This window comes from Rhincodon typus, chromosome 2 (genome assembly GCF_021869965.1).
Source record: "Rhincodon typus isolate 14 chromosome 2, sRhiTyp1.1, whole genome shotgun sequence".
NCBI classification, from domain to species: Eukaryota; Metazoa; Chordata; class Chondrichthyes; order Orectolobiformes; family Rhincodontidae; genus Rhincodon; species Rhincodon typus.
In genome coordinates, this window is record NC_063333.1 from 11732189 (window position 1) to 11753321 (window position 21133).

Below are 21133 nucleotides of genomic sequence, written 5' to 3' on the forward strand. Positions count from 1 at the left end.
AGCGACTCTTGGATGGGCACATGGATAATAGTAAAATGAAGGGTATTCAGGTTAATTTGATCTTAGGGTAGAATAATAGGTCAGCACAACATTGTGGGCCAAAGGCCCTGTACTGTGCTGTACTGTTCTATGTTCTATGTTCTATGTTCATGTTCTATGTAGCAGGACACAAACCCAAGATCACGGTTGAGGCTGTCTTCATGAGTATGGAACTTGGCTATCAGTTTCTGCTCAGCGATTCTGCGTTGCTGTGTATCTTGAAGGCTGTCTTGGAGGAGGCTTACCCAAAGATCTTTGTTATCGATGACACGTTGAAGATTGCAAAGAACATGGCGTAGTTTCTCTGCTCCGGGGAAGTACTGGATGACAAAGGGTATTCAATTGGTCATGTCATTGATGACAACAAACGTCTCGCCAGGGCAATACCTACGCCTCCACTTTTTGCTTTTAAACCACCTAATCTCAAACAGACCATCATTCGCATCAAACTACCCAGCTACCACAACACCATGTAACCCTGCCATGGCAACCTCTGCAAGACATGTCAGATCATTGACATGGACACTACCATCACACGTGGGAACACGACCCACCGTGTACACGGTAGGTACTCATGTGACTCGGCCAACGTTGTCTACCTCATAAGCTGCAGGTAAGGATGTCCCACGGCATGGAGTATCGGCAAGACCATGCAGACGCAATGACAATGGATGAATAGACACTGTGCAATTATCGCCAGGCTAGGTGTTCTCTCCCAGTCAGGGAACACTTCAGTGGTCAAGCACATTCAGCCTCTGATCTTCAGGTAAGTATCCTCCATGATGGTCTTCAAGATACACAACAATGCAGAATGTTTCCCTCTGGGAGACAAGAATTTAATACGGTAATCCAAAAGTGGCCTAAGAAATGTCCTGTACAGCCGCAACGTGACCTCCCAACTCCTATATTCAATGCACTGACCAATAAAGGCAAGCATACCAAACGCCTTCTTCACTTTTCTGTCTACCTGTGACTCTACTTTCAAGGAAGTGTGAACCTGCACTTCAAGGTCTCTTTGTTCAGCAACACTCCCCAGGACCTTACCATTAAGTGTATATGTCTTGCCCTGATTTACCTTTCCAAAATGCAGCACCTCACATTTATCTAAATTAAACTCCATCTGCCACTCCTGGTCGCATTGGCCCAACTGACCAAGATTCCGTTGTATACTGAGGTAACCTTCTTCACTGTCATGTTTTTGTATTTGTATCTGTTTTTGTACCTTCAATATGAACTTCCTTCACCCACTGTCATACGTTGGCAGCAGTGGGTATCATCTACAAGAGGCATTGCAGCAACTTACCAAGGCTCACACACCATCCTGACATGGAAATTTATCACTATTCCTTCACTGATGCTGGATCACATTCCTGGAACTTATTTCCTGGCAGCACTCTGGTAGTACCTGTACCCGATGCACTTACTACACTCTCAAGGGCAATTAGGGATGAACAATAAATGCTGGCTTTGCTAATGACACCCAGACCCCAGAAAATTTTTTAAAAAATAAGAATTTATCCAGGCCAACAAATTTAGAATGTTTTCAGATGCAGCACAATAAGGGTAGGCGATTGCCTAGTGATATTATCGCTGGACCAATAATCCAGAGACACAGGTAATGTTATGGGGACCCAGGTTCAAATCCCACCACAGCAGACGGTGGAATTTGAATAAAAATCTGGGAAGAAGAGTCTAATGAGCGCCATGTATTGTCAATTGATGGGAAAAACCCACCTGGTTCACTAATGCCCTTTAGGGAAGGAAACTACCATCCTTACCTGGTCTGGCCTACATGTGACTCCAGACCCACAGCAATGTGGTTGACTCTTAACTGCACAATGGGTTGCTAAGGATGGGCAATAAATGCTGGCCTAGCCAGTGATGCCCTCATCCTGTGAATGAATAAAAAAAATGAAGCAGTTGAAATAGCATTGATACCTTTTCAGAGGAAGCTGGTTAAGTGCATGATATAGCAAGGGACAGAATGCAAATAGGCTAAATAGAATAGGGCTTGAGGTTCCTTTTGTGGGACATGAACGTCAGCATGGTTCAGCTAGGCCGAAGGACCTCTTTCTGAGCTGTAGGATTCCTATGCAATTGTGTCAATCCCTGTGATCCTTTGGGAACAGATTTCCCTCAGTTTTTATAACAATCCTTTTCATGTTTGTTCTCCTAGCTGATGATAGAGCTTGCCCAATTATACCTGGCCAAAGGAGACAGTGATATGTGTGAGCATCTGTGTATCAAGCTACTGAAGAATGTACAAAACAACAATGATGTTAACATGGTATGTTCATTGACAGATCCTTCAGCTCCTCCTTTATAGAATAGAATCATAGAATTCCTACAGTATGTAAGTAGGCCATTTGGCCCATTGAGTCCACACAGACCCTCTGAAGAGAATCACACCTAGATCCATACCCCGACCCTATCCCTGTAACCCGGCATTTCCCATAGCTAACCCACTTAGTCAACACATCCTCGGACAGTCTGGGCAATTTAACATGGCCAACCCACCTAACCTGCACATCTTTGGACTCTGGGAGGAAACTGGAGCACCTGGAAGAAACCCAAGATGTTTTATTTGCCAAGATGGTTTTCTTATTTCTTATTTAGTTGATTTCTAGCCATTGGAACCTTCCTTCCCTACCATCCTCCTCCTCCCTTGCAAACACCACCCCTCCTCCCTGATAACATACTACTATTATTTTTTTTTCAACGTGGGGCCTCCCCACATCAAAAATCTTCCACCATCTTCCCCCAATATCTACCCTTTACTGATACGGCCTGCTTCCAATCTGCCCCTCTCCCACAAATATACCTCCTCATCAATATCTTGCCCATCCACTGAATAAACAATACAATCATATTTACCTCTGGTTCAGAAATTTGTGGAAGGAAATTGGGGGATGAAATGGAAGATTTTGATTCGTGAGATATTGGTGAAAGAAAAGTATTAGCTGGGGAGAAACTGAAGTATTAATGTTGATGAGGATATCAGTAGGGATTGGGAGATTGGGGACAGGGGGAGAAGGGCAATGATATTGTTGGGTTTCAATATGACTTTTGTCATTCTTTTCCTGTTCATAGATGATGGCAGATCTCATGTTTAAAAAGCAGGAGTATGAACATGCTATATTTTATTACCGACAAATGTTGCAGAGATCACCAGGTACCTATTAGCTTTATGTTCCAATTATATATTTTTACTGGAGCCTAATCATCGATAGCAGTCTTGTCAATGAATTATAAATTCAGTTTTCACCAGTTTTTTTGTGGTTTTGCTATGAAAAACTCTTGCTCAAACTTTTGTAAAATACAATTCCCACATGTGACGATAATGTCGTTATGCATCCCATAGTGCAGATTATAACCTTGACACAACCGGTTTGAGCAAACGCAATAAATTTATTTTGAGCGCACACCTTACACTTACCTAAATTAAACTCTACCTGCCACTCCTCGGCCCATCTGATCAAGATCCCATTGTATTCTGAGATAATCTTTTTTCCGGTCCACTACACCATCTATTTTGGTATCATCTGCAAATTTACTAACTATACCTCCTATATTCACATCTAAATCATTGATATAAATGGCAAGAAACAGTGCACCAAGAACCAATCCTTGTGGCCCATTGCTGGTCACAGGTCTCCAGCCTGTAAAGCAACCATCTACCACTACCCGCTGTCACCTACCTTCATTTCAATTTTGTATCCACATGGCTAGATCTACCTGGATCCCAAGTGGTTGAACCTTACTAACTAGTTTACCATGCAAAACCTTGTCAAATGCTTTACTCAAGTCCATATAGACAATGTCTACCACTCTGTCTTCATCAATCTTCTTTGTCACCTCTTTAATAAACTCAATCAAGTTAATGAGACACAATTTCTGCTGCACAAAAACCATGCTGACTATCCCGAATTAGTCCTTGCCTTTTCAAATGCATCTAAATCCTAGCCTCAGAATCCCCTCCAACAACGTAACCACCACTGACATAAGGCTCACCAGTTTATAGGTCCCTGACTTTTCCTTACAGCCTTTCTTAAATAATGGCACCACATTAGCCAACCTCCCACAAAGGTCTGGGAAACACCTGATCAGGTGCCAGGGATTTATCCATCTTTATGTGTTTTAAGACATCCAGCACATCCTCTTCTGCATTATAAACTCTTTCCAAGACATCACTATTTACTTCCCTAAGCACCCTAGCTTTCATGTCCTTCTCCGCAGTGAATACTAACATGAAATATTCATGCACTTCTGCACTCTCTCCAAAGTGTTTACATCCTCATATAATGGGGTGCCTAGAACTGTGCACAATAATCCAACTGAAGTCTAAAACGTGTTTTGCACAAGTTCAACATCACCTCCTTGCTCAAATAATTTATGTCCGTACTAATAAAGCTGATGATACTGCGTGCTTTACTTACTGCTCTCTCTACCTGCCCTGCCATTTTCAATGATCTATCCAGATATACACAAAGGTCCTTTGCACCTGCAACCCCTTAAATTATACCCCCAGTTCACATTTCTTCCAATTTGCTTCCTCCCAAACCATATCACCTTACACTTCACTGCATTTGAAACTCATCTGCCACCTGTCTGCCCACTCCACCAATGCCCTTCTGGAGTTCTACATTTTCCTCCTCACAGTTTATAATTCCTGCAAGTTTTGTGTCATCTGGAAACTTGGAAATTGTCTCCTGCCAAGATCCAGACCATTAATATATATCAGGAAAGATGTGTCCCAATAAAAACTGAAAGAGCTGCGGATGCTGTAAATCAGAAACAAAGACAGAAGTTGCTGGAAAAACTCAGCAGTTCTGGCAGCAACTGTGAAGAAAAAATCAAACTTTTCGGGTCCAGTGACCTGAGGTTCTGAGGAAGGGTCACCAGACCAGAAACATTTGATTTTTTCTTCACATATGCTGTAAGGTGTGTCCCAAACCTTCTTCCAACTTGAAAAATATCTGTTGACCATTACTCTGGTTCCTATCTCTCATCCCAATTTGTGTCCATATTGCTGTTGACCCTTTTATTCATGACCTATAATTTTACCCACACTTTCAGTGACAATCTGAATTTGATTGATACTCTCATCAATACCTGCTCAAAAGAAAAATATATTCAATTCTTGTTTAGTTATTGTCCATGTTCTTTAATATTTTAAAATAATAAATCCCATAAAACTTTCACTGCTTCATTGAAAATAGTCCCAATACCTCAAGTCCCTGCTCCTAAAAATTAGGGACTGATATTTGTTTTGGCCTGTTTTCAGGTAGAGAACTGCATTGTCGGAATCTAGAAGTATGAGCCTCATCTGAAAAGTTCTTTGTATGCTGACGGAACATCCAGAGACAGTGATGAGGACCAATTTGGGCAAGCTGTCTGGCTGATGACAGATGAATGTGGGCTAGCAGCATTCCTGTGGAGTACTTCAGACACAGGAGGTGTCCTGTTCTCTACCCCTCCACCCCCTCAACACATACAAACACACACACAAACATACAGTCACTCTCTCTCACACACACACACTCACACACACAACACACCTAGAAGATAAAGGTACAAGGGATTTGGATGGTCATTTCAAAGATTTATTTTCAGTCAAAGTATTATTCAACCATGGAATGATTGCTGCCTGCGTACAGAAATCGTAGCTATGCCAACTATCCCCCTGTAAGAAGGTTTCAGGTTTAACTTAAGGCAGAAATAGTTAGGACTTATCATTATTGTGGACAGATAGGCCACATGAATTCCTTCTGTAGTCAATATTCTCCAGTTCTGTGCCCCAGATATCATTAAGTAAACTCATGCTAATTGTTCTCACATGTATCACAGAATCATACGTCACAGTGGAGGCCAATCCTGCTCCACCCATTCTTTCACCACAGCCCTGAGATTCTTTTCTTTTCAGCTTTTTTTTTCAGCTTTTCGGTTTTGAATTTCCTTTAGAACATTGCTACTAAATAATCAATGCTCTGTTTTTGTTTTTCCTCACTTTGGGTAGACAACTTCCTGGTCTTAAGCAAGTTAATTAAGCTGTTCAGAACAACAGGCAAACTTGATAGAGCTCCAGGGTTTTTGGAGTTAGCCGAAAGGACATCAACAAGGACAATTCTGGAGCCTGGGTACAACTTCTGCAGAGGCCTCTATCTCTGGTAAATGAAGACACAATAACGAGTGATGACATGCCTGTTTGCTCCAAAACCAACCAGAGTAAGGCATAGAAACTGCAGCCCATGCGGCTAGGGAAGCCCCCAAGCCCCAGAAGTTTGGCCCACAAGGCCTAACCTTGTGAAGGGTGTGTCTTGTTCATTAGGGCTTACATGTTTTTAAAGGTAGTTCTTAGTCCCAGGGATTTTAATACTGGAGACTCCAAAATACTAATGCCTCCTAGCATCAGAATCTTGCGATAAATGTGACTACATGTATAATTCTTGGAGCACACATTTTCCATGAGAAAGGCTGGTTAATGTTTACATCTGGGAATTTGAAAATGTGGCCAGTCCCTGACCCAATCACACCTGTCATAGAGGAACGAAAACAAGACCTCATGGTTTTAGGATATTGGGTAACAGATTTAAAACAGAAACAAGAAGAAGCTACTTCTCTCAAAGGGTCGTGAATCTGTGGCGTTCACAGCTCAAAAGAGCAGTAGACACCGGAGACTATTTTAAATTCATCTGTGGGCGTTGCTGGCTGGCCAACATTTCTTGTCCATCCCTAGTTGCCCTTGCGAAGATGGTGGTGAGCTGTCTTCTTGAACCATTGCAGTCCATCTGCTGTATGTTGACCCACAATGCCCTTAGAGAGGGGATTCTAGGTTTTGACCCAGCGACAGTGAAGGAATGGTGATATATTTCTAGGTCAGGATGGTGAGTGGCTCGGAGGGGAACTTGCAGGTGGTGGTGTTCCCATGTACCTGCTGCCTTTGTTCTGGTTGGAAGTGGTTGTGAGTTTGGAAGGTGCTGTCTGACCATCTTTGGCTCTTGCAGTGCAGCGAAGGTTTACCAGGCTGATTCCGGGGATGGCGGGACTGACATACAAGGACAAACCGACTAACTTAGGATTGTTTTCATTGCAGTAGAGACGAACGAGGGGGATCTTGCAAAGACTTACAAAATTCCAATAGGACTAGACAGGGTAGATGCAGGAAGGATGTTCCTGATGGTGGGTGTGTCCAGAACCAGGGGTAACTGTCTGAGGATTTGGGGTAGACCATTTAGGATGGAGATGAGGAGACATTTCTTCACCGAAAGAGTGGTGAGTATGTGGAATTCATTACCACAGGAAGCAATTGATGCCAAAACATTGAATGTATTCAAGAGGCAGCTGCATATAGCACTTGGGGCAAATGGGATCAAAGGTTATGGAGAGAAAGCAGAATTAGGCTATTGAGTTGGATGATCAGCCATGATCATGATGAATGACAGAGCAGGTTCAAAGGTCTGAATGGCCTTTTCCTGCTCTTATCTTCCATGTTTCTATGTTCAGCAGTGCATCTTGTAGATAATACACACTGATGCTACTGAGCATCGGTGGTGAAGGGACTGGATCTTTTGGATGTGTGCTAATCAAGCCGGCTGCCTTCTTCTGGATGATGTCAAGCTTGTTGAATGTTGTTGGAGTTGCACCCATCTGGGCAAGTGGGGTGTATTCCATCACAGTCCTGACCCTGTGCCTTCTGGATAATGCACAGGCTTTGGGGAGTCAGGAAGTGAGTACTTGCCGCAGTATTCCTAAACTCTGACCTGCTGTTGTAGCCATTGTGTTTATGTGGTGAGTCCAGTTGAGTTTCTGGTCAATAATAGCCCCCCAAGGATGTTGATAGTGCAGGAATTCAGTGATGGTAACACCATAGAATTTCACGGGGCAGTGGTTAGATTGTCTCTTATTGATGATGGTCACAGCCTGGCATTTGTGTGCCAAATGTTACTTGCCACTTGTCAGCCTAAGCCTGAATATTGTCCAGATCTTGTTGCATTTGAACATGGACTGTTTCAGTATCTGACGAGTCGCGAATGGTGCTGAACAAAGAACAAAGAAAATTACAGCACAGGAACAGGCCCTTCGGCCCTCCAAGCCTGCGCCGATCCAGATCCTCTATCTAAACCTGTCGCCTATTTTCCAAGGATCTGTATCCCTCTGCTCCCTGCCCATTCATGTATCTGTCTAGATACATCTTAAATGTCGCTATCGTGCCTGCCTCTACCACCTCTGCTGGCAACGCGTTCCAGGCACCCACCACCCTCTGTGTAAAGAACTTTCCACGCATATCTCCCTTAAACTTCTCCCCTCTCACCTTGAAATCGTGACCCCTAGTAATTGAGACCCCACTCTGGGAAAAAGCTTCTTGCTATCCACCCTGTCTATACCTCTCATGATTTTGTAGACCTCAATCAGGTCCCCCCTCAACCTCTGTCTTTCTAATGTAAATAATCCTAATCTACTCAACCTCTCTTCATAGCTAGCGCCCTCCATACCAGGCAACATCCTGGTGAACTTCCTCTGCACCCTCTCCAAAGCATCCACATCCTTTTGGTAATGTGGCGACCAGGACTGTAAGCAGTATTCCAAATGTGGTCGAACCAAAGTCCTATACAACTGCAACATGACCTGCCAACTCTTGTACTCAATACCCCGTCCGATGAATGAAAGCATGGCATATGCCTTCTCAACCACTCTATCGACCTGCATTGCCACCTGAACACCCAGATCTCTCTGTGCATCAATTTTCCCCAGGGCTTTTCCATTTACCGTATAGTTCGCTTTTGAATTGGATCTTCCAAAATGCATCACCTCGCATTTGTCTGGATTGAACTCCATCTGCCATTTCTCCGCCCAACTCTCCAATCTATCTATATTCTGCTGCATTCTCCGACAGTCCCCTTCACTAGTGTCATCTGCAAACTTGCTAATCAGACCATCTATACCTTCCTCCAGATCATTTGTGTATATCACAAACAACAGTGGTCCCAACACAGATCCCTGTGGAACACCACTGGTCACAGTTCTCCATTTTGAGAAACTCCCTTCCTCTACAACTCTGTGTCTCCTGTTGCCCAGCCAGTTCTCTATCCATCTAGCTAGTACACCCTGGACCCCATGTGACTTCACTTTCTCCATCAGCCTACCATGGGGAACCTTATCAAATGCCTTACTGAAGTCCATGTATATGACATCCACAGCCCTTCCCTCACCTATCAATTTTGTCACTTCCTCAAAGAATTCTATCAAGTTGGTAAGAAATGACCTTCCCTGCACAAAACCATGCTGCCTATCACTAATAAGCCCATCTTCTTCCAAATGTAAATAGATCCTATCCCTCAGTATCTTCTCCAGCAGCTTCCCCACCACTGACATCAGGCTCACCGGTCTATAATTACCTGGATTATCCTTGCTACCCTTCTTAAACAAGGAGACAACATTAGCAATTCTCCAGTCCTCCGGGACCTTGCCCGTGCTCAAGGATGCTGCAAAGATATCTGTTAAGGCCCCAGCTATTTCCTCTTTCGCTTCCCTCAGTAACCTGGGATAGATCCCATCTGGACCTGGGGATTTGTCCACCCTAATGCCTTTTAGAATACCCAACACTTCCCCCCTCTTTATGCCAACTTGACCTAGAGTAATCAAATATCTATCTCTAACCTCAATATCCGTCATGTCCCTCTCCTCAGTGAATACCGACACAAAGGACTCATTAAGGATCTCACTCATTTTCTCTGACTCCTCACATAACTTGCCTCCTTTGTCCTTGAGTGGGCCAACCCTTTCTCTAGTTACCCTCTTGCTCCTTATGTATGAATAAAAGGCTTTGGGATTTTCCTTAACCCCGTTTGCTAAAGATATTTCATGACCCCTTTTAGCCCTCTTAATTCCTCATTTCAGATTGGTCCTACTTTCCCGATATTCTTCCAAAGCTTCGTCTGTTTTCAGTCGCCTCGACCTTATGTATGCTTCCTTTTTCCTCTTTGCTAGTCTCACAATTTCACCTGTCATCCATGGTTCCCTAATCTTGCCCTTTCTATCCCTCATTTTCACAAGGGCATGTCTGTCCTGCACTCTAATCAACCTCTCTTTAAAAGCCTCCCACATATCAAATGTGGATTTACCCTCAAACAGCTGCTTCCAATCCACATTACCCAGCTCCTGCCGAATTTTGGTATAGTTGGCCTTCCCCCAATTCAGCACTCTTCCTTTAGGACCACTCTCGTCTTTGTCCAACAGTATTCTAAAACTTACGGAATTGTGATCACTATTCCCAAAGTACTGAAACTTCAACCACCTGGCTGGGCTCATTCCCCAAAACTAGGTCCCTTCCCAAGTTGGACTATTTACATACTGCTCTAGAAAACCCTCCTGGATGCTCCTTACAAATTCTGCTCCATCTAAACCCCTAACACTAAGTGAATCCCAGTCAATGTTGGGAAAATTAAAATCTCCCATCACCATCACCCTGTTGCTCCTACATCTTTCCATAATCTGTCTACATATTTGTACCTCTATCTCACGCTTGCTGTTGGGAGGCCTGTAGTACAGTCCCAACATTGTTACAGCACCCTTCCTATTTCTGAGCTCTGCCCATATTGCCTCACTGCTCGAGTCCTCCATAGTGCCCTCCTTCAGCACAGCTGTGATATCCTCTTTGACCAGTAATGCAACTCCTCCACCCCTTTTACCTCCCTCTCTATCCTGCCTGAAGCATCTATATCCTGGGATATTTAGTTGCCAATCTTGCCCTTCCCTCAACCAAGTCTCAGTAATAACAATAACATCATACTCCCGGGAACACTGTGCAATCATCGGCAAACATCCCCACTTCTGACCTTATGATAGAGGGAAGGTTATTTATGAAGCAACTGAAGATGGTGAATTTGAGGAGAAAATAGATTTTTAATTTGTAATAGTTTAATGGATTATGGAGAGTGGCAGGAAAGTGAAGTTGAGGCTGAGATAAGATCAGATGTGATCTATCAAATGGCAGAACAGGCTCAAAGGGCTGAATTCCCAACTCCTGCTGCTTATTCTTATATTCATCCTGATCATGGGTTGGCTATGGGTATAGCACTAGCAGGGGGATATAGGGATAGATTTTTTAAAAAATTAATTCGCGCAATGTGGCATCATTGGCTAGGCCAGCATGTATTGTCCATTGCTGATTGCCCAGGGGGCAGTTAAGAATCAAGCATGTTGCTGAGGGTCTGCACTTTTTTAAAAAAAAAACCTATTTTTCTAATCAACCTGTTCAGAGATGTTATTACATACCTCTTGAGCAGGTGGGACTTGAACCCAGGCCCCCGGTCCAGGGGTAGGACGTTACCACTGTGTCACTGTCACATGTAGGCCAGACCGGGTAAGGACAGCAGTTTCCTTCCCTAAAGGGCATTAGTGAATCAGATGGGTTTTTCCTGACAATCGACAATGGATTCATAGTCATCATTAGACTCTTAATTCCGGATTTTTATTGGATTCATATTCCACCATCTGCCATGGCAAGGTTCACACCCAGGACCCAATTACCTGAGTTGCTGGATTAACAGTCCAGTGATAATTTCACTTGGCTGTTACCTGCTCATCATATCACAGTGATGTTGCCTTCTGAAACATTTTCTGGGTTCAGGGTCAGGCATTCAGATAATTGATTGTCTGGATGTGTCCAAGTTGTGCAAACACTTTAAAAAGCATCCATCCACAATCTATCAGGGCATGGGGAACCAGCATTAAAATCAGATCTTTACCTAAATTCGCCTGTTATTATGTTGGAATACAAATTTCTAGGATTTTTTAGAGGACAGGGCAAAGACATTGGAAATCTTCTACCTGACTGCTGATAAAAGGGTGTTGTAGTCTGAGTGAGCCACACAGCCAAACAATTCATCTCAAGCAGAAGTACAAGCAAGGAAAGTATCATTCACTTTACTGCCCCAGGCCAAGGAAAAGAAAAATCAATTAGAATTCCTGATCTTGATCACATCAGCTAAAAAAAGTCAATGTGATTGGTGGAAAACCCACAGCCTTTTACCCAGCCTGATCTTTAAGGGGACTGCACTCCCACACCAGTGTGGGTGACTATCTCTGCCTTCAGAAGTGGCCAAAGCAGCCAATTTTTTTCCCCTTTATAAATAGAAGCAAAATACTGTGATGCTGGAAATCAGAAACAGAGAAAGTGCTAGAAAAACACAGCATCAAAGGAGAGAAAGAAACAGTTCCCACTGCAAGTCTGGTATGACTCTTCTTCAGATCTAATCTGTTTCTTTCTCCATAGTCGGCATGGAAACCAGTGGCAAAGCCAGCAATTATTGCCCATGCCTAATCTCCCTTGAGAAGCTGGTGGTGAGCTACCTTCTTGAATACAATTGAATGGCTTGCTGTACCAGTTCAGAGGGCAGTTAAGCATCAACCACATTGCTGTGGGAGCAGAGTCACATGTAGACCAGAGCTAAGGACATCAGATTTCCTTTCGTTAAGGAGTTTAGTCAAGCAGTAGAATTTTTAATTCCAAATTTACTTCATTAACTAAATGGAAATTCCCCAGCCGCCATGGTGAGATTTAAATTTATGTCTCCAGATCATTAGAGTGGGCTCCTGGGTCATTAACCCAGTAAAATAACCAATATACTAAAAGCAAAATACTGCGGATGCTGGAGAGCTGAAATCAAAACAGAAAGTTTGGAGAAATTCAGCCAGTCAGGCAACATTTCAAAATACTCTTAAGTTCCAAAGAAGAGTCTTTGGACTTGAAACATAATCCTGTTTCTCCCTCTACAGATGCTGCCAGACCTGCTGAGTTCCTCCAGCACTCTCTGTTTTTACTTAACATAGCCACCGTACTCTGTACCTCAATCAGTCGTATCAAACTGCTTCAAGCAACAATGGGTGTGCAACATAAGCTGGCCTTGTCAGATGAGGATCTCATGGACTATGAATTCTGCTGAATGGACTAACAATTTATTAGCTTAGTGAGTGTTCTTCACACACACTAAGAATGATCACTAGGACAAAGTTCCAGTGTGTAGAGGTGCCTGTGCAACCAGACTCTCCTGTGAGCCTGAACCTTCAAAAGGGGAGCTCACAGAAGTAATGGGAAAAAAAAAGTTTGATTTTAAGAGGCTTTGAGAACTGCCATATATTATTGTATTTCTGTCGACAGGTATACTGGGCAGCCAAACGGAGCACTGAAACACTTTAACAAAGCACGCAAGGACAGCGAATGGGGACAAAGTTCTATTTACAACATGATCCAGATATGCCTTAACCCTGACAATGAGATTGTAGGAAGCAACCTGTTTGAAACCCTGGATGAAGAATTCAGGTTTGGTGAAGCCATCCTCCTATCACATTTCATCATCTGGCTCGATGTTTGATATAACTCTGTTGTCTCTAATGAGACACTTAGCTTTTAATCAAAGACAGGATAAAGAAGTTAAGGCTTTGAGTAGATAGAAAGTCCTAGGTCAATCTTTGACCAAATCTTTCTTTCAGCTGCTGACCAAGTTGCCATGCATTTTGGATTTTTATTCCATATTTAAACTTCCAGTTCCTCTCCACTCTCCTGATGTGGAAATATATTGCAATATGTTTAACATAACAAAATTCTGGAACTCCTTTCCTAACTACACCGTATGGACTAGAGAGGTTCAAGGAGGCAGCTCATCGATACCTTCTCAGGGGCAATTAGGGATAGATCGTAAATGCTGGTCTTCTTACAAAAGGACTCTCTCTCTACTGCTCTGGTTTGATCAACAAACTTAGCTCAGACAAAAATTGAACCTGCGACTTTTCTACCAGTCTGGCTGAGAGATGAAAACCATATTTTGAAACCATCTATACCTTTTTCTAGCTTTTTAAAATGGTTTGATCAATATAAGCAGCACTGGCAAAGCCAGCATTTATTAGTCATCCCTAGTTGCCCTTTACCATGTAACACTTTACATTGGCCAGAGACATTAATATTTGTACTTCTGCTGTTTTTAATTTAGACACTAACCCTTTACTTTAACTGAGCTAGCATTTCTGCTGCAATAGGAATGTCATATAAATACATTAGTCGCTTCCCTGTATCACCAGAATTAACATCTAGGCACAACATGGTACAGCTCAGATTTGTTCTGGTCAAGGAAAAGGATAGCTTGCAAAAGACGGCTTTGGATTGGGGGAAGGCAGATTTTATTAAAATGAAGCAGGATCTGGCCACAGTAGACTGGGAACAGCTCCTTGTGGGTAAAGTTTACAGTGGAGTAATGGGGGACATTCAAAAAGGAGCTGGGGAGACTACAGGTCCAACATGTATCCTTTAGAGGGAAATTTACGAGCAATAAGTTAGACTGGCACGCAGACTCGATGGGCTGAAGGGCCTTTCCTGCGCTGTATGAATCTATGAAATTTATGAAAATTGTTCAAAGTATGGTTCTGTTTTTCCCTACTTTCTTAAAATTAAAACCCGTGAACAGTGGACAGTCCACCGAAAAGAGGGAGACTGACCAACTTGCAGTAAGGACAGCAGAGAAATTACTTAAAGAGTATCATCCTCAAACACAAGAAGAACAGGAGCAACGGATATTGCTGCAGAACAGCTGCCTGATGGCCACAAATGATCGTTCCAAAGTGGAGAAGGCGCTCGAAGTGTTTACAGAAATGGCTTCAGTTAAGGTGAGCATTGGAGCAACTACAACATTGCGACTCCTGACACTGACTGATCAGGAGCAGTTGCACATGCACAATTTAATTCGCGCTGAGTCTGTCAGTGCATGCGTGCTTCCTCCCACTGCCAACATCAGTCGTGTGCACCCGTCCACCGGGGCCAGCTCTTGTGGGAATGCTGCCATTAGCTGCTTCCTCTCTTCCGGTGACCTGTACCCCACACTGTGCCATTACCCTCACCAGCCTGCCATTTTTTTTAAAAAAAGTGATCAACCTGTTCAGGGATGTTGTTATACACCTTACGAACAGGTGGGACTTGAACTTGAGTCTCTTCGTCCAGAGGTAGGGATACTACCACTCTATCACAAGAGCCCTTCACCGGCCTCTCTTCTGATGCTTCCATCTCCAGCCGCTTTGAGCCGCGGTTATGACGGGATGCCAAAACATCGTAGCACTTTACAGCACTCACTCTTCATACCACAATGTCAAGCTTTGTTTTGGAAAACTCTAATCCAGGAAATTATAGAGTGTGAGCACACGTGAATGTTTGCAGTCTGTGCAATACTTTGAAAGCAGAACCTTCTGACTGCTGTTTGCTTTGTTATTTCTGAGACTAATACGGCACTCCAATTCAGAGCGAATTTCATGTGTCTGTTTTAGCTTTTCTGCAGATCAGCTCCATTTAATGATCAAAGCTGTTTGGTCACTGGTTTTGTGTCGCATGTTCAGGAAGTGTGTCCCCCTGCAGTTATAGCATCACTAAGCTCAGCCGGAGATAATGAAGAAAAGGCCATGGTGGTCATTTTAGCACAGTCTCAGGATAAGGGGCTGAGATTGGAATTGCTTCACTTAAAGGGTGTAATCTTTGGAATTCTTTACCATGTAGTATTGTGGATGCTTCATCACTGAATACATTTAAATGTGGAGCAGACTGATTTCTTGGTCTCTCAGGAATCAAGGAATAAGGGAAAGAGGGAAAACATTTGAGTTGAAGCCTGATCATATTAATGGCAGAGCAGGCTCAAAAGGCCAAATCATCTTCACTTGATCTTGTGTTCATAGCGCTTTCGGGCAACCAACAGAAAGTAGTAATTACACATTACTGGATTTTACCACGGAATGTATTTTAAAAGTCACCAATTCAGTAGTCACTTTTTAAACAAAGGATTACATTAATGGTACCTTTAATGAGAGACAGTGCTAGCAATTGAAGACTTCTTTTCCCCAATATTCAAATGGTTTTTTTTAATGGTGCGATGGGGTTTTTTGATTTAATTTGATTTATTATTGTCACATGTACCTAGTCATAGTGAGAAGTTTTGTTTTGTGCACAGTACAGGCTGATCATACTGTACAAGGTACATTAGGGTAATAGGACAGAGCAAGGAATACAATGTTACGGCTGCAGAGAAGGTGCACAAAGAGTGAGATCAACATTAAATTTAAAATTTAAGAGGTTCATTCAGAAGTTGAATAACAGTGGGGCAGAAACTGTTCTTGAATCTGTTGGCATGTGTGTTTAAGCTTTTGTATCTACTGCCTGACAGAAGAGGGTGGAAGAGATTATAACTGGGGTGGGAGGGGTTTTTGATGATGTTGGCTGCCTTCCTCAGGCAGTGAGAAGTATAGACAGAGTCAATGGATGGAAGGTTGGCTTGCGTGATGGACTGGTGTGTTCACAACTCTCTGTATTAATTTATGCTATACTTTGTGTCAGGAAGTATTTCCTAACGTCACTCTGAATGGTCTGGCTTTTGTTTTGAAGTCATGCTGTAACATTCTGGGCTTTCCCACTAAAGGAAATAATTTATTTCAATTTACCCTGTCAACATCTTGAATCATCTGAAACTCCTCTGTTACATCGCCACTTAATCTTAGTCAAGGAAATGTGGTTAGTTAATGCAAATAGACGTCTTCTGGGTTCTGTATCTACCAATTGCAACATTGGAGTAACTTGGCAGATAGAGCGTAAAGTCAAAAGCAGTGTGTGCTCAGCGATATACTTATATTATGCTTAATAACAAATCTTAACAATTCAAGCATACACCAAAAATTTGTTTCTTTCTGTTGATTATAACTGAAAAATAATGTGAAATATAACGTGCCATTCAAAGTAATACAAGGAGGTTATGATGGAGTGGTAATCCCAGTTTTTGGAACTCATTGCCTGGAAGGTCGTAGACTCGGGAATCCTCAAGAAATTTCAGAAGTATTTAAAGAGCATTAAAGAGCATACAAGGCTCTGGGCCAAGTGCTGGAAAATAGGATGAGAATAGATGGATGTTTGATGATCTGTATGAACATGAGGGTTGAAGGACTTCCTTCCATGCTGTAAAAATTCTGTGATTCCATATGACTCATGAAATTGTTTCTTTCAAATGATTTATTTTTCAGAAGGACCACATTCCTTCACTCCTGGCCGTAGCTCAAGCATGCATGGTCCTAAAGCTGATTCCTCGAGCCAGAAACCAGCTGAAAAGAATAACAAAAATAAATTGGAATTTGAAGGATGCTGAGGATTTTGAGAAGAGCTGGCTCCTGCTGGCTGATATTTACATTAAAGCGGGAAAATATGACCTTGCAACAGAGTTGCTGAAACGGTGCATACAGAACAATCAGGTGAGCTGTTAATGCTGAATGAAGTGAAAGTGTGCCAGTACCATATTGTCAAGGACAATCTGAATACACCTTTTTGTTTTAAACAATGCAGCTGTGAAACACTCCTACACTGCTGCATTCAAATTCAAAATTTGAACTTAGACCTAGACAATCGAACATAGAAACAGAAATAAACTATTCACATCACAAAACCATTTAATTACATTGTGGCTTAACTCTGCCAAAGCTCTACTTCCTTGTTTTGTCCTACATACTTTGGTACCAGAAGCCTGACCAAACTATATCAACCTTGGTCAAAAGCTTCAGTTGTCCCAGTAGCCAATCTTTGGGGCAAGAATTATAGATTTTTACAATCTTTCATGTCAAAATGTACTTCCTGATTTCCCTTCTAAATCACTCTCATTCTAAACATAAGTGTATATTCCCTGGATCTTGAATTCTTCATAAGAGAAATAGTTTTTCTGTATTGAACCTTTCAAATCCTTTTATCATTTTAAAAATCTCGATCAGATCAATCCTCAATCTTCTATGTTCAAGGGAATGTATGCCAAGTTTATTCAATAAAAGCTGGAGGTCTGAAGTGAAATTGCTGGTGAAACTCACGAGATGTGGAAACATCTGTGGAGAGAGAAAACAAAGTTAACATTTTCTTCAGTTCCAGAGGAGTCATACTGGACTTAAAATGTTAATTTTTGTTTATCTCTGTACAGATGATGCCTGATCTGCTAGGTTTCTCCAGCAACTTCAGTTTTTCTTCCAAGTTTATTCAGCCTGTCCTCACAGTGTAGTCCTGTAAGCTCTGGTATCAATTATTCTGGTGAATCTGTGTTGCATCCTGCATTCCTTATATATCCTTCCTTCCTGAGGGGTAGTGACCTAAACTGACATCAGTACTCTAAATGGAGCCTCTACAGGCTCTACACAACTGAACATTAAGAGCTAGAAAGGTGATCTGAGAAATATTCAGCCTAGTAAACCTATTTCCTTGATGGCACTAACACACAGATTCTAATGCAAAGCTGATCTATAGCACATCATTTTTAAGTGTGCTGCGAACTGGGATCGCTGAATCTAAGTGAAACCTGTGGTGGCACTGCGGCTCAGTGGTTAGTACTGCTGCCTCACAGTGGCAGGGACCTGGGTTTGATCCTAGCTTTGGGTGACTGTGTGGAGTTTGTGTATTCTCCCCATGTCTGTGTGGATTTTTCTCTGGGTACTCCGGCTTCCTCCCACAGTCTGAAGATGTGCATGTTAAGTGGATTGGCTGTGCTGAAATTGCCTGTAGTGTGCAGGCTAGGTGTTGGCCACGGTAAATGTGGGGTTATGGGGATTGGGTGGGATGCCCTTTGAAGGGTTGGATTGGCTGAATGGCCTGCTTCCACACTGTAGGGATTCTATGATTCAGTGTAACTATCCAAAATCCTATCAGTTGCTGCAGAATGTATGACCAACAGGAAAGTGATGAAGTAGTTGGCGATAATTAGTGTCTATCCTTTACAATATCAAAGAAGTGCTGCTTATTTTACAAGACCATGACTGGGACAGGGCCACAAATGTTACTTACAGTTAGGTCAGGTGACTGTGCTTATACCCAATAACACAAATGATAGTGACATGCAGCAGTACCATTATGTGCAGCTTCAAGAAATTCTGCATCTTCGTATACTGTTGGAAGGTGGCACAATTACTCAAGAGCTCATTTCCCTTAAGGTGAAGTTTTAAGACTTTCACTGAAGCAATCATGAGCTAGGGAATTTTTTTTCTAGTTTTTGCCTATCCCTAACTGTCATTAATAGAATGCTTTGCTTAATTATTTCACAGAGCAGTTAAGTGTCTGTGTTAACTGGATAACACAGGTAAGGATGTACCTAAGGAAGCCAGACCACATGAGGATAGTGGATTTCCTTCTCTAAAATACGTTAATAATGGTTTTCACAACATTTGATAATAGTGGCTTCGTGCTCATCACTACTGAGACTGACATTTTTTTTATTTCAAAAATGTATTTTAGCCATAAAAATGTTTATATACATTCAGTCACTAAAGCAGTTCAGTTCTGTACAGTAACATAAAAAGGAGCAAACAAACAGTGGAATTTGACTCTATCCAACAAACAAACCAAAGCCATTTCTTACATGTAAAACCGTTTTATACTCCAGACTTTATTAATTAAATTCCACCATCTGCCATGAATTTGAACCCATGTTCCCTGGGTCTCTGCATTCCGAGTTCAGTAATGTTAGCTGCAGCACCATCTCTCCAATATGTTTTGACAGTTTGTGACAATTTCTCTAAGTCTTTCTACTTTTTCAAAAGTGAATATGAACAGGTTAGACAGCTCCTAGCAGTGCCCTCTCTGTGCTTCCTATCATATCTGTCCTTATTCAGTTCCTCCTGCACACCCTGTATACAACATAATGCACAAAACAAAACATTCATTTACCATATTATTGTAATCAAGAAATATGCCTGTCAATCAATTATTAGCAATTAAGATTCCTAGTGCAAATGTGGTTCGCTTCATCAATTTGAATTCGATTTGACCATGAATGAGCTGGATTTAAAATTAATCTAATTCATTATTTTCAATGTATCTTGCTTATTCTTATTTATAAACATCTGAAAGAAGATAAAGAAAGAGCCTCTTGCTCATCCAGCCTCTCTCACATTATGCCTTAAGCATCTCAATATAATGTGTGATAATCTGTAACCAATACACACTTGGAATAAGAATTCTTTACTTTCTTTAAATACAGCTGTCAACAAAATTCCCTCATTTTATTTTTTATCTGTCCAGTCTTGTTGTAAGGCATATGAATACCTGGGGTTTATCATGGAGAAGGAGCAGTCTTACATGGATGCAGTTACAAACTACAAATTGGCCTGGAAATGCAGCAATGAGGCAAACCCTGCTATTGGTAAGTTGATACAGTTCTTTTGTTAATGGCAACTTTAAATATGTGAGACAGCGGGCATTGATAATATCATGATAAAACAGTTCTGGGTGCATTGCAGATATTTAAACAATGAAATTTGATGCATGAAATTGGAATTCTAATTTTGCAGACTGCTTATCTTGATTTTTTTTTGGCTTGTTGGCACTACAATCAGTTCAGTTGCAGGAATGTCACAGCACAACAAGTAAGTCAGCTCTCATACTCTTTGTGGAACAGGCTCAAGAATCATCTAAGAATATAAAAATGTCACAAATAAGGGCAGGAATGGGTCATTTGGCCACTTGGGCCTGCTCTGCCATATTGTAATCTCAACTCCACTTTCTTGCCTACCATCCATTATCCTTGATTCCATGAGCAATCAAAATTCACGATAACTCTGCCTTGAATATATTCAATGACGTAGTCCACTACTCTAATGTAAAGAATTCAAAAAATTACCAATCCTCACAGACCATAAGACAAAGGAGCAGAAGGCCATTTGGCCCAAGAATTCTGCTGCATAATTCAATGAGATCATGGCTGATCTGATGATCCTCAGCTCCACTTTCCTACAATATCCCATAACCCTTGGTTCCCTCAATGATTAAACATCCGTCTATCTCAGCTTTGAATATATTTAATGGGCCAACCGCAACAGCCCTCTATCGTAATGAATACCACAGACTGACTATTTTTGAGTGATGAAATTTCTCTTCATCTGTCATTTGGGGAAACCCTTGCTTTGTGATTATGGCCTCTGGTCCTGGACTCTCCCACAAAGGAAAACAACTTCTCAGCATTTAACCTGTCAAGCCCTTCTCTGCCTCAGAATGTAGCTGGCTGCAGTGTCTTTAAGGTGGATTATTATCAGCAGGTATTCAGGATAGAAT

The 21133-nt window shown here is 42.0% G+C and overlaps 1 protein-coding gene across 1 annotated transcript in view; it reads left to right on the top strand.

Moving 5' to 3' along the window:
- Nucleotides 1-21133, top strand: part of LOC109912771 (tetratricopeptide repeat protein 21B-like) — a 116033-nt gene that overhangs the window by 86305 nt on the left and 8595 nt on the right. Inside the window, exons 22-28 of the mRNA XM_048618359.1 lie at nucleotides 2216-2326; nucleotides 3130-3211; nucleotides 6056-6206; nucleotides 13199-13360; nucleotides 14499-14697; nucleotides 17083-17307; nucleotides 20105-20225. Coding sequence (XP_048474316.1) covers nucleotides 2216-2326; nucleotides 3130-3211; nucleotides 6056-6206; nucleotides 13199-13360; nucleotides 14499-14697; nucleotides 17083-17307; nucleotides 20105-20225 — 1051 coding nt within the window. The remainder of the gene's footprint in view (nucleotides 1-2215; nucleotides 2327-3129; nucleotides 3212-6055; nucleotides 6207-13198; nucleotides 13361-14498; nucleotides 14698-17082; nucleotides 17308-20104; nucleotides 20226-21133) is intronic.